General features: G+C 38.3%; 1 protein-coding gene and 1 pseudogene across 2 annotated transcripts in view; both read right to left on the bottom strand.

The window, feature by feature from the left end:
* The window catches only part of LOC148351578 (uncharacterized), a 41,816-nt gene that overhangs the window by 16,368 nt on the left and 11,374 nt on the right, over nt 1-14,074 (bottom strand). For both annotated transcript variants that reach the window (XM_088354164.1, XM_088354163.1), the window contains exon 2: nt 10,990-11,305. In XM_088354164.1, the coding sequence (XP_088210290.1) occupies nt 10,990-11,281 (292 nt within the window). In that variant the 5' untranslated portion in view covers nt 11,282-11,305. The remainder of the gene's footprint in view (nt 1-10,989; nt 11,306-14,074) is intronic.
* Nucleotides 6,610-6,773, bottom strand: LOC148351579 (U2 spliceosomal RNA; annotated as a pseudogene).

Genomic DNA, 14,074 nt, shown 5'->3' with positions numbered 1-14,074 from the left:
TCTTAGAAATTTTCTTTTATGTTCCTTCAAAAAAGTTTTAAGCATAATTCTTATGATTTGGGTCACTAAGTAATATAGTGTTAAAACATATTTATATATATATATATATATATATATATATATATAGTGAATTAGCATACTCTTCTAATAATTGTGAATACATCTTAATTGTAGTTGTTTTAAAAAATATTTTTTTATATTATATAAAACATGCATTTCAGGTGAATTGGCCGGTCCAAATTGTCCCTAGGTGTGAATGAGCGAATGAGTTGTCTGTCCCTGTGTGCCCTGCGATTGGCTGGCAACCAGTTCAGGGTGTCCCCTGCCCACTGCCCGGAGATGGCTGGGATGGGCTCCAGCCCCCCCCCCGCGACCCTAATGAGGATAAGCGGTACGGCTAATGAGATGAGATGAGATAAAAAATAATGAAAAATAGTGGTCAAAATGAAGACTTGGAAGGATGATTAATTTACTCAGTTTAGTAAATGGGACTTTTTGTAGCGTCTGTACCAAATTGACTGCTACTTTGCATTAAAAAATAAACACTACCAAAAATGATGGTAGTTTCACAAAAGACTTGGCCAATTATGTAATTAACATGATCACTGCTCTCAACTATTCATTAGTGCCACTTTGGGTAAAAATAAATAAACTGAGGAACTACACCCTAGAGCCCTTTATTCTAGTTGAAGTACGCACAAAAGTTTGTTGCCAAAAAAGACAATACAGATAGAGAACATCCAAAAGGTTATCAGTACAACCAAGCCACTGTGCTGGTCAAACTCCAACAGTCTTGTTCACAAAAAAATACATTTCGAAAAAAAAAAAAACAATGTGAAGGTTCAGCCAAACTTTGGATTCTTCATCTAGATCCGGAGTTTCAAACTGTTACGAAAGCAAGAGCTATCAATTCATGAAGGGCTACTTGTTTGACATGACAGTTCTAAGTAATTGGTAAAATATGTGGAATTGTATATAAATGTGTCCTTTTGCAAAGAATACCCGTCCGTCAATGCAGTGCCAGTTTCAATATACAAAATGAAATCAAGTAATATACAGTACATTTGCATTACGAGTATTTTATTTTTTCGGACTACCGCAAATTGGCCAGAAATTTGAAAGTGCGCTAACCCGTTGGGCCTTATTTACCGCAAAAGCTTGGTAAAATTAGGATGCATACAATATTTATTTGTGTGTGTTACCACATGAGGTTTTGTGGTAGACTGTAGTTGAGCAAAGATTGATCAAATGACAACTATAGCTGAGCAAAATCGCAAAACATTGTATACAACGGAAGTCAAACCCGGGTCGGGGCAGTGAGAGGTTTTTGGTTTGAATTTTATTGACACTTTTAACAGCAATTAAACACATCCACAATTTAATTATATCATATTCTAACAATATGAGGTTTGAACAATTTTTATCAACACTTTTAACAGCAATTAAACACATTCACAATTTCACCATATCATATTCTAACAAGGTTTCTGGAGGTAAAGTGAAAGTGAGAGGGGGTTTGGGGTTTTTAAGGGTTATTGTTCTGTCTTCATTATTCATTATCCATTATCCGTTATCGGTCAGTTCATAATACGCTACAAAGCCTAGGAGCCGGGACACTTACTCTCAGCCAAAAGGCCAAGCTAAGGTCCTAGCCCTAAAGCCTTGCTACGATCATTGCGAATGCACAGGCCAAGCTAAGGACCTAGCATCAAAGCCTGCAACCTAAGCACTCGACCGCCAGTGATACAGATAACCAATGAAAAGGCAGTGGATTTTGTGTCATTATCACACTATTTTTGTTCACGGTACCAAATATTAGTGTTAGAGAACAGAGAGAACAGAATGTTTATCAAGGGGGGGAGGCGGTGGGGTGGTTCATCTTCAAACATTTTTACTGTCCTAGAATAAGTGAAATTGCACCTTCTCTACGTTAGTGGGAATCGGCACTATTCCTGGTGAAGTGTTTTTGTTTTTTTACATTTAAGATCTGCACTTTGCTAATACTACAGATTTTTGAATTTTAGATGAACTTAAAATATTTTTGGTGACAGTTAATAAAGCTATAAGTTCATATGTCTTTTTTATTCTCTTATACGTTAAAAATGATAGTGATAGACGTGTACTTAAATCAATTTTATAGACAACTAATATTTATAGTTGCATGGGTGGGGTCGTTGAGGGGCAAGAGATTTTCTTCTTAGAGGGGGCATGATAGAAAATAATGGAGAAGCACTACAGTAACTGAAGTGATTCTCTGGTGTCAATACAATGTTATCCTTTGCGGGTGCCACCTTCTCAAAGAGGAGTAAGGGTGAGAGTTCAGGAAAAACAAAACCTCTTGTTCCTCCGTCAATGTAACAGTGCTGGCATAGCTTTTTAATGAACTGGCTTTGGGCCAGGCATTGAGTGAGCGGGAGGCCCCTTTCTGGCTTCGCTACTCATCAGCATCACGGGCCGCTCATGTAGACTCGACATTGTGGAGGGATCTAATTCTGTGCCGGTGTGTTACACTCCAGTGCTCCCTGCTCCTGAAGTTTAGTACTGACACACACAACGCACACATACGCACACTGAGGAGAGTTTGCTATGCTTGCCGCTAATAGCAACCGTTTGTACACAAACTGCTCATTGCTAAGGGTTTCACTCCACAGAGGCATGTTGACAGGCTGAACAGAGCAAGGATCATAAATTTAACTTATTGTTACTTAGTAAAAGGTTGCACTAGTACATTTTCAGTTATATGAGCAGTAAAATTTAACAAAATATGACAAATCATATGATAATGCTATTGAGTAATAATTGTTGAATAATCTGCAGTTAGAATATATACAGTGCATCCAGAAAGTATTCACAGCGCTTCACTTTTTCCACATTTTGTTATGTTACAGCCTCATTCCAAATTGTATTAATCTAATCTCTTATCTCAACATTCTACACAAAATACTCCCAAAAAGTTTTTTTTTTTTACTTTTTTTGAATTTATTAAAAATAGAAAACTAAGAAAATCACATTTACATAAGTATTCACAGCCTTTGCCACGAAGCTCAAAATTGAGCTCAGGTGCATCTTTTTTCCACTGATCATCCTTGAGATCTTTCTACAGCTTAATTGGAGTCCACCTGCAGTAAATTCAGTTGACTGGACATGATTTGGAAAGATACACAGCTGTCTATATAAGGTCCCACAGTTGAGTGTGGATGTCAGAACACAAACACCAAGCATGAAGTCAAAAGAACTGTCTGTAGATCTGCGAGACAGCATTGTCTTGAGGCACAAATCTGGGGAAGGATACAGAAAAATTTCTACTGCTTTGAAGGTCCCAATGAGCACAGTGGCCTCCATTATTCGTAAATGGAAGACATTTGGAACCACCAGGACTCTTCCTAGAGCTGGCCGGCGTTCTAAACTGAGCGATCGGGGAAGAAGGGCCTTAGTCAGAGAGCTCCAGCGTTCCTCTGTGGAGAGAGGAGAGCCTTCCAGAAGGACAACCATCTCTGCCGCAATCCACCAATCAGGCCTGTATGGTAGAGTGGCCAGACGAAAGTCACTCCTTAGTAAAAGGAACATGGAAGCTCGTCTGGAATTTGCCAAAAAGCACCTGAATGACTCTCAGACCATGAGAAACAAAATTCTCTGGTCTGATGAGACAAAGATTGAACTCTTTGGTGTGAATGCCAGGCGCCATGTTTGGAGGAAACCAGGCACCGCTCATCACCAGGCCAATACCATCCCTACAGTGAAGCATGGTGGTGGCAGCATCATGCTGTGGGGATGTTTTTCAGCAGCAGGAACTGGCAGACTAGTGAGATAGAAGGACAAATGAATGCAGCAATATATAGAAAACCTGCTCCGGAGCGCTCTTAAACTCAGGCTGGGGCGAAGGTTCATCTTTCAGCAGGACAACGACCGAAAGCACACAGCCAAGATCTCAAAAGATTGGCTTCAGAACCACTCCGTGAATGTCCTGGAGTGGCCCAGCCAGAGTACAGACTTGAATCCGATCGAACATCTCTGGAGAGATCTGAAAACGGCTGTGCACAAACATCTCCCATCCAACCTAATTGAGCTTGAAACTTATTGCAAAGAAAAATGGGCAAAACTGCCTAATGATAGGGGTGCTAAACTTGTGGGATCATTTTCAAAAAGACTTGAGGCTGTATTTGCTGCCAAAGGTGGATCAACAAAGTATTAAGCAAAGGCTGTGAATACTTATGTAAATGTGATTTCTTAGTTTTCTATTTTTAATAAATTCAAAAAAAGTAAAAAAAAAAACTTTTTCACATTGTCATAATGGAGTATTTTGTGTAGAATTTTGAGATAAGAGATTAAATTAATACAATTTGGAATGAGGCTGTAACATAACAAAATGTGGAAAAAGTGAAGCGCTGTGAATACTTTCCGGATGCACTGTACATAAAAAAGTTAGACATTTTCCCCATTCTCTCTCGACGAGCCATAATTTGTAAGGGTTTAACTCCAAAAAGAACCACAGAACAAAAAACTAATCAAACAATTAATTCTTGTCAAAAGAATGAAGGTGCATCCAGCAAAAAACAAATATATTCTTCACTTTAAAATGTACAAAACATGGATCAAAGTGCACCCATTAATGAAGAGGAAAGCAAAAAAATGTTTTACCATATCGGCTATATTTCCTGTACAGCCAAGTACAACCTGGCGGCACCCATCCCTTTCCAGGCCATTTTCTTTCTAATATTTATTAGAGATGTTCATTCTTGAGGTCGACTGATTATTGGTCAGTACGATTATCAGCATGATATTTGGACATTTGATGGATATCGGTATTGGCTTTTTTATCAATTAAATCGGCAAATATATTTTAAACTGGGTAGCAGCACGACAGTGCAGTGGGTAGCACAGTTCTGAGGTCATGAGATCAAACCTTCCTGTGTGGAGTTTGCATGTTCTCCTTGTGCTCGCGTGGGTTTCCTCAGGGCACTCCAGTTTCCTCCCGCATTCCAAAAACATGCTTGTCAGGTTATTTGGCCGGTCCCAATTGTCCCTAGGTGTGTTTTTTACTCAAGAACAAACCTAATTCACAGGCTCAAGTATTTTTAACAAATACAAATAATTTACTTTAAAAGTGTTTTGTTTTTTTACAAATAACTTTCTTAATGTCAAATTATAATTTTAAAAATAGTTTTGATTTTTTATTGCACAACTTTATAAATTAGGCCCTTATCCAATTTACATGATACTTTGCTGCGGAAAACTGCATTTACCTTCCGGGTCTGTCTTACAGAAGAAGTATATTTTCATCATAAAACACTTTTGAAAAAGTGCCAGGGAGTGCAAAAGACCAGCACGTGGCTCCTGAGCAGGTTTAGTGAGTGGAGAGGTCCAACTTTGTTGTCAATATAAAGCATATTCCTCTATTTAGCCAATCAAAATACATAGCACAATGCAACATGAAAACCTGCCAAGTCATGAACCAGCGATAACCGAAGTGCAAAGTAGCCAGGTGTCTCTACATTCACATTATCCTCTTTGTGCTATATCGTAACGAATCAAATCAGAATTCCACTAACTCATATTAGGTAGTTTGACCTTAAAATGTTCCATCTTTAAATCATTTGCACTATATCTGAATTTAAAATAAAAAATGCTTAATTCGAAAGTTTCTGTTTTTGTAGTCTTTTAATTGCACATTTATTTAATAATGAAGACTTAAATGAAAGTAAAGAATAAAAATGCTTGAATTAAAATGGATTGTACACTGCCAAAATTTTGACCCTGAAACAGTTGAATCTATTTAACATGTAGTCCAAAACAGTTGTTTTCAAATCAGCACAACGACAAAAGTAATTACACAACGAATAGTGTTGGATGTAGGAGGTGCTAGCTTTTTGTATTGACAGATTTATTTTTTAAAGGTATCAGCACTATCCTTCCTCTTGCCGCTACTTTCGGGAACTACGAATTTGAAAATTATGATTCATTTCTTCATTTTAGGCTGCAGTCCATTTAAACTATCCACCCATTATCTACACCGCTTATCCACATTAGGGTCGCAGGGGTGCTGGAGCCAATCCCAGCTATCTTCAGGCAGTGGGCAGGGGACAACCTGAACTGGTTGCCAGCCAGTCACAGGGCACACAGAGACAGACAATTCATTCACACCGAGGGGACAATTTGGACCTGCCAATTAACCTGACAAGCATATTTTTGGAATGTGGGAGGAAACAGGAGTGCCCGGAGGAAACCCACGCAAGCTTGGGGAGAACATGATAACTCCACACAGTAAGGTTTGATAACATGAACTCAGAACTGTGCCCCACACGCGCTAAACATTACGCTGCTGTGCTCCCCCCATTTAAGCTAATCAATATATATATTATGTAGTAGTTGCGTTGATATCGAACATCCCTAGCATCTGACAGTATGGCTTTGTACTTGAAAGAGTAAAACAAAGTCCTCTTATGTTCATGTGGGGGGGTTTTAAGGGTTATTGTTCTATCTTCGTTATTCATTATCCATTTTTCGTTATCGGTCAGTTCATAATATGCTACAAAGCCTAGGAGCCGGGACACTTACTCTCAGCCAAAAGGCCAAGCTAAGGTCCTAGCCCTAAAGCCTTGCTGCGATCATTGCGAATGCACCATCCCCGGAGGTACTGCAATACCGGGCCGATGCGTGGAGTGGACAGAGCAAGCTCTTATTCCATCTCCGGATTGCAAAAATCAAAGATCTTATTCCATCTAAAGTACTCAGTTCATTATCAAGGCGCCGGATCCTCAAACACAATGAGGTATACAAATTCAGAAATCAACCAATTCAAAGATCAACCGTACATACTTCATTTATGTTCCGTTTTGCCAGTATTGTGCAGACAACAGAATGAACAAGGTCCAGGTTGTGTGGTCAACATACACACCAGCTTTACAGAACTATATCTACGTATCTCCAGCATAGTGTACTTTCTCTTGCAAAACTCTCATTTTTTTTCCTGTGCTGACCACAATGAATCACATGTAACAGCACTATGTACAACCAAAGTTGTGCAACGTGCTTTCTGCACTCACCAGACACTTTATAAGGTTCAACTCTAGAAACAGATTCTACAATTCTCTTACTGACCTTTACAAAGATAACTTCTATACAAAATAATGACATGTTATATAACACGTGGTGACAATATGTTATGGCCAGTGAGCCTTTAAGTAGAAAAGAGACGTGTATTCCAAGTATTACATCTGGACATATGTTCTTGTTTAACAGTTGTGGAAATAAAACGTCTGTGCGAGCCAACATTATTTTTAGCCGAGTGGAATTCTTCCAACACCTTTTCCACTCAAGTTTCACTGTGAAAAGTAGAAATAAGTGTAGCAGCCTGACCCTCCCTCCCTTACCCGGAAAGTAAATAATGCAAGTGACAAGAATCAAAAGTCCTTGCTGCTAGAACACCGTGGTCGAACAGCCCCAAAACAAGCAGTACTTTCATGATTTTCCAAGAGTTGCTTCGTTAGCAAAATGTTCTGCTTGTGGGCTGATGTTTCTGTTGATTGTACCTGTGACCAAGACATTTGGGTATTTACCGTGTTCAATTTAGCAAAGACTGCGATTTTGCTGCCATCCAAACTAAAAGAATGCACAGTTTAAAACTTGTTGTTCAGACAGCAAAGGGAAAACTGGTTTGAGGTTGAGTAGCAGGTATGTGCAAGCTCAGACAAGATCTGCTGAGCACAACTCTGGGAAAAAGTCACTTTCTGCAGGTGAGTGTGAACACTTTTTTTTTTGCCATTCAAAGCGTGCGTGCTAAACCGCCCTCAAACGGCTATGCAAGTGTGACCTCATGTCTGAAAGACAAGATTCACAGAGTCTCAGTGCAGGACTTGGTGTTTGTAACACAGGGCCCAGGCAAGTCAGTGATTTTATCACAGAAGAGGACAACAACAAAGAAAGAAAATCTAAAGGTCAGCGGGTGACTGGGAAGCCAGTCTATTCAAACAGTCTTTAGTGAACAAACATGTATGTATGCCTGGGGGTGAGGAGAAACATATTACTCTGGTTTCCATCAACTTGCCGGAAATGTTGTGGAACACCATGTTTAGAATTGCAACATTTTAGGTTGACGTAACTTCTGATGACAAGTATTGCTTTGTGTCAAAACAATAGAGTAACAATTAATATTTAGGTTTAAACATAGCCTTCTTATTTGATGCAATACAAAGATACGGTATTTAAAACTAGATCTGGTAATGCATTCAAGGTTTAACAAAATCCCACTACAGGTGTATTAAAGTTCTAGTGAGTTATCAAAAATTTTGAAGTGGTGCAAGATTACTTTTTCGCTAACCGATAACGTCTGGCCCTACAGATTTGTTTTTATTTCAGATTATCTTGGCATTTTATTACACGTTTCTCTCATTTGGACAGTAAAACGAGAAAAGAAAATCCCTAATAGGATAATGGTAATTTGATATGGCATTTGGGAGATGTTTTTTCTCATTTTAAGAATTATTACTAAGATCTGAAAAAAAATGTCAAAATGTGCACAATTATCCACCATATTTAACAATCTTTTTATTTAAAATGATATGCTTACCAAGCTAAAAAAAATGGGAAAAATATTGGTTTAATTTAATAAAAAAATTGTATCAATAAAATAGTTTGGTTAAAAACGCTAAATAGGAAAAATGATACTAAGAATTTGCAAAATGTTCCGCCATGCAGATAATTTTCTTTGCGGCATATTACAAATAAAATAAAGAAAAACACACAAACAATGTGCAACAATTATTAATGATATGTGTAGTTATTTTTTGTAAGATTGTAAAACTCTAGTAAAAATATGATGATTTTTATATAATAAAGATAAAAATAGTGTTGACTCACAAATTTAAGACCGTGGCTCCAAGTGACTCGTGATTGGTGGATTTTTTTTTTTTATTGATCAAACCTATAACGATGATGTCATTTTTGCTATATCTGTCCCATGTAAAAAATAAAAAAAAATATGTGTATGTATTTTATCTTTAGGGGAAGAGTTAAAAATACGAAAGCCCCTGATTTTATTTATTTCATGGGCTATTATGTTACTGCCTGCCCATTGGAAATTACATACTTAAACCTTAGTAACAACCAATTATGGCTACCTAGTCTTCTAAAACAGAGTAATGACTAGGCCTTTTTGAGGCCTGTATTGTGGTTCTGTTATTTTCACTGGGGACAATGTAGGAGAATGGCAACCCCTGAGATGGATTAACCGGGTAAGTTTTGCTCCATACTTCATAATGGATAAAGCAATAATAACCACAATAATAAGTTTAAACTAGTGGGAAGACATAAAATAATATTGTCTTCACTTACTTTGTTTAAAATGATATGGTTTTTCTAGAGTTTTAGGAGGGGGATTTTATTGACCTGTTTTACACATGTGACCTAACCACATGACGACACCATGATGGATGGTAGTAAACCATAGTAAACAGTGGACGAGGCCAGTAAACAGTAGACAACAATAAAATAGCTATACTTTTCAACACCATTGGCAATGACTAGTCAAACACATATTAACCAGCTGTCAGATAAGGTGGCTCACCTTGTCAAAAAGCACAAAAGGCACTATTTAGATAAACTGTGGATAGCATTAGCAATGCTAATTACCGACCTGTACAGTTTTCATCCCGACACATTCACACATATAAACAAATCATACAGTCTACCTGACTTCATTTCACACCATCTGTACCACGATATTTTAAATGAAGTATCCCCATACACCGGTGCTGATATAAAAGCTTATAAAAGTCTGGAAGCTTACCAGTTATTTATAGCTGTGTTGCCGGTATTTGATGCTCATTGACAGGGGAAGCCGCCTCAATTTGCAAAGGTAAGATACTAACGTTATCTTTTATCTTATTTAATTTTAGTAGATCACGCAAACGCTCACTATTTTTTTGTTTAATCACGCCAATCCCTAATAAACACAGTATACAGACAATGATCTTGACACTCGTTCTGTCAAAAACGCAGCGCTAGGAAAAAGCGAGTGTGCGCTCACGTTAAGGAGTGTGAAACACTTCTGTTGGGGGGGTCGAAGTTAGCCACAATACCTGTATCTACTTAATATAAAATTGACCAGAAATACGTCAAATCTACCATGTAAAAAATGCTTGCTGCAAATCCTGGAATAATTTGAGGGCCGCGAGTCCCTCCATGTTATTGCTGATAAATATGGCAGTCTTCTGTCTTCATCAAAATGGATGCGATAACAATTTAAAACGGGCTAAGAACCTTGCCGGTTGGCACAGCAATAAATCACTATCGCATAAAGTTGTGGTTCTATTCTTTTCTGGTGGTTATTGGGATTTGTTTCAACTCAACATTGTATTCAACTGCCGTGCACACAAGTGCTTCTTGCCGTCCATTATTGCTTTCATTTTGCCAGTGAAGGCAGTGTGACATCAGAAGTACTGGGGAGAATCATACTTGCTATTAGAATGACTGAGGACACAAGAGTCAAATACTCAGTACAGGTAACAGTCTATGAAAAAAACAGTATCAGAACATCTTCATTACTCAAAGGAACGTTTGTGTTTCACCTTTCCTTAGGCTTGGAGACATGCCTTAACAGACAAAATGTAACTTAAGATCGATTACAGAGTGAAACTTGCAAAACTGAGGCATAAATGACCCTTAGGGATTTCACAACCAAGATTTTTTGGCTTCTGATCTGATCACTTTTTTAAAGGAGTACAAATTCCGATTGTTCTGTTTTTTTAGTCATCAGTTAAAGCCCAGGTAATAGGGAAAAACGTATAACCAGTATACTGTGGTGGTTTGTTTGCTATCTTGTAAGCTTAGCCCTCAAATTTGTCCGGAATGGAATCAAATTGATAGTATCAAAATTAGCGCTCTGCTTGGTGCTTTCATGAGAAACTCTTAACAGCTGTTGCATGTTAGTGTTTGACAACTATGTTTGCAGTTAGCAAAGAGAAAGTGAAGGCAGATGTAAGTGGTTCTTACCGTGACTGTTTCCTTGGGCCTGGGTCTGTTTCCCCGACTTGTGTCCTCCCTTGTTGCTGCTGAGATGCGTAGCCACGTGTCCGTCCAAAGCCAAGTCCAAGGCTGGGCCGAGCCCAAGGTTCTGCCCAGTGGTGCCGAGATCCTTCCTTTTCTTGCCCTTTAGCCAACCCAAGGCTCGTCCCAGGGAGTGACTGCGTTTTTTCCTCCCCTTTTTATGCTTCTCATGGGCAAAGATCTCAACCACATCATGCGGAATCAGATCCCCGAAGCCCAGCGAGTCTCGGTTGGTCATACCGTCACTTGTTGGATTTGAACCCTGGAATACACACAAAAGCGATGGATTCTTCAGCAATGTATTTGCACTGTTCCAGAAAGTCTGTACCATAGGATTTAAAGCCTCATTGTATATGCTAAGTGACACCGATGGTTATCAACATTAAACAAAGAAGCCCTGGGTGCATATGTATGTATGTATGTATGTGTTATGTTTGTGCTACTCTAACACGACTCACAGGGCCGGCCACATGGCAGTCAAACTCAGTCCCCTCAAGCCTCGAGACCAAACTTCACAGTTCTGCAGAGAAAGACCTGGCACCGCTCCCTTCATTCCACAACACGGAGTCATAACTCACAAAGCCGCACCCCACAGTGCACACACATGGTTAGGACACACAGACACAACTACAATCTTCCAGGCCTCAAGAAGGAAAATAAACAATCCCTGGCGTCCATCAGGGATTATATCAGAGGTCTTTTCATCTTCTTCTCAATCAAGTCCGCTGTTTCATCTTTGTCCATGAGCTCATCACCCTCCCTTCTCCTCCTTACTTCACCTTGCTAAACTACTACTCCCCCTAAGAAATGTGCATCACTCACTACTAGGCGTTTTCTGTCTGCATACTTTAAATGGACATTTTATCTCCCAGGATAAAAGTAAAAATGCGCTTCAAAAACTATAGTAAGAAAATCAGGGAAAACCTGTGAAGGGTTAATTATTAAAGAATTGGTAATCTTGGCTTTATTTGTAAAGATCTGTTACTCAATCGTTGTTGGCTCATGCTTGTCAGCAATGCGTGTCTTCCCCCCTGAAACTAATTTCAGCATACTAAACAGGATATTGGAGGCAATGAGTATATCCTTCAGTAAGAATCACACACAAAAGAAACATTTCCGAATAAGCTCTGTAAGTCAAAGCAGACTTGAAGTGTACGTATGAGAAATAACTATTTTGGTTGCAACATAAGGAACATTTTGGGAAAATTGATGTTTTAGCTCTCTCACCAAAATCTGTGCGGGTAATTGTGGGAACATGTGCGGGAATATACCTATAACTGCCATAAAATTTAAATAGTCTTCCGGTCCCTGGTTAAAGAAAATATTCACATAAATATGAACACAAAAATTGTTGAGGGGGTTCAGAAATTGCTTATTTTTATGTCTTCAACTAGGACAGAGTGGAGACAGCATCATGGAGAAAGCCCTTTGAGATGACAATGCATACATCATTTTGAAACAAAATCGCCAGATAGCTGTGCCCTGTGTTTTGCTACCCTAAATTACAGTCATTCGGGTATGACTAAGACCGGTCTACTCTGTGTGCACTGCATCCAAAAAGGGAAAAGACAGTCCCTATGGAAAGAGGGCCTGGTTCTTTTGTTGTGTTGAACGCCACAAACTCCCCGATTATTTTCTGCAAAGAGGAAAAATAGTAGTTCCTCCATAGTAGGATGTGGCAAAAGGACCACCCAGTGACTTACCCTGCAGTTCACTCTCAAGGAGTTGACTCATGCTACCATTTCCACGGTTACACTTAAAAGCCCAAAGTATCAGCCTTGCAAACACATTTGAAAAACGAAGCACACACTAAGAATAAAACTGTCAAACACAGGAAATTGATTATATCCTTTTATTGTAGACCTAGTGGAAAGGTTTTTACAGGCAAGCCAAACAAAATGGTAAAAATCTTAAAAGCACAAAGAGTCATTTCCTAGCACCTCCACAATATCACCTAGCGTGAGATTCATAAAAATGCAGCCACAGTAAACAAATTCAAGTGTTGGACTATTCCTCCTTCACGTAGGACAAACACAGGCTGTGGTTTTTCTAGTCTTGCTAGAGTCTTCATGTGTCCCATGTGCTGTTTATTTGTCCTTGACAATGAACGTTAGACTATCACTCTGGATAAGAGATACAGTGGCAATTCAGGGACATGAAATTGCAAAACTAAAAACAATCCACACACCCTAGTTCAAATGAGAGGCTATTGTAATATAAGTATATGTGAACTGTCAAACTCAGGCGAAAATAGTCATTATTATTATCAGAGAAAAAATATTTTTAAAAATAAACATAAATCTATGGGTGCTTAAGTTAGCGCACGCCTCTTTATGAAAAGATTGGAGGTGTATTCAACTTCAGAACCAAGTAATACCAGTTAAACACATATCAAATCAAGCCTTGCTGGAATTGAATAAAATCTCAATCAAGAATTTAACAAAACGGACACCCTTCATCAGATAAAATGCAAAGGGGCAGTTTTATTTTTGAAGCAAAGAGCTTTTTGTTTGGCTAATTTCATACAGCCATTCTTTTCATAAAGCTTCAAGCCAAAAATGTGCATTCCACAACTTCATTAAATTTAATCATCAATCCAAACATATGGATAAGGGGATTTTTTTTAAAAAACTAAAACGTAATTCAACAATGTATAAAATATTTCAAAAGGTATTTACTTACATGCCAAGTCAAATCAATTGAACATGATATTTATTATTATTACATATTTCAATATTCTCTTCAAAATCTTTGTACCTTTAATTCGCATGTAATATTTGTTGAGTTTTATTTTTACCACTGGCTAAAGTGGATTTTTTTTCAAAAACGTAATTGTTTGAGGATACTTGTGTCTTGCTCAAAAAGGAAAATTGTCTAAATGAGACTCAAATTACTATTAATGGCATGATCTGCCATCAAGAATCATGGCAGCATCACTGAAACTGAAAACCTTTGAATTTAATCCCTCAGTATATTCATGAACAGGGTTGTCTTGTTTGACCAAGGAGCCTGATGTTGCTTTTACATTCTA

Source organism: Urocampus carinirostris, chromosome 15 (genome assembly GCF_059441175.1).
Source record: "Urocampus carinirostris isolate Australia breed hairy pipefish chromosome 15, RoL_Ucar_1.0, whole genome shotgun sequence".
Classification (NCBI taxonomy): Eukaryota; Metazoa; Chordata; class Actinopteri; order Syngnathiformes; family Syngnathidae; genus Urocampus; species Urocampus carinirostris.
The sequence above is the reverse complement of the archived record's forward strand: the minus strand, read 5'-3'. Positions and strand labels throughout refer to the sequence as shown.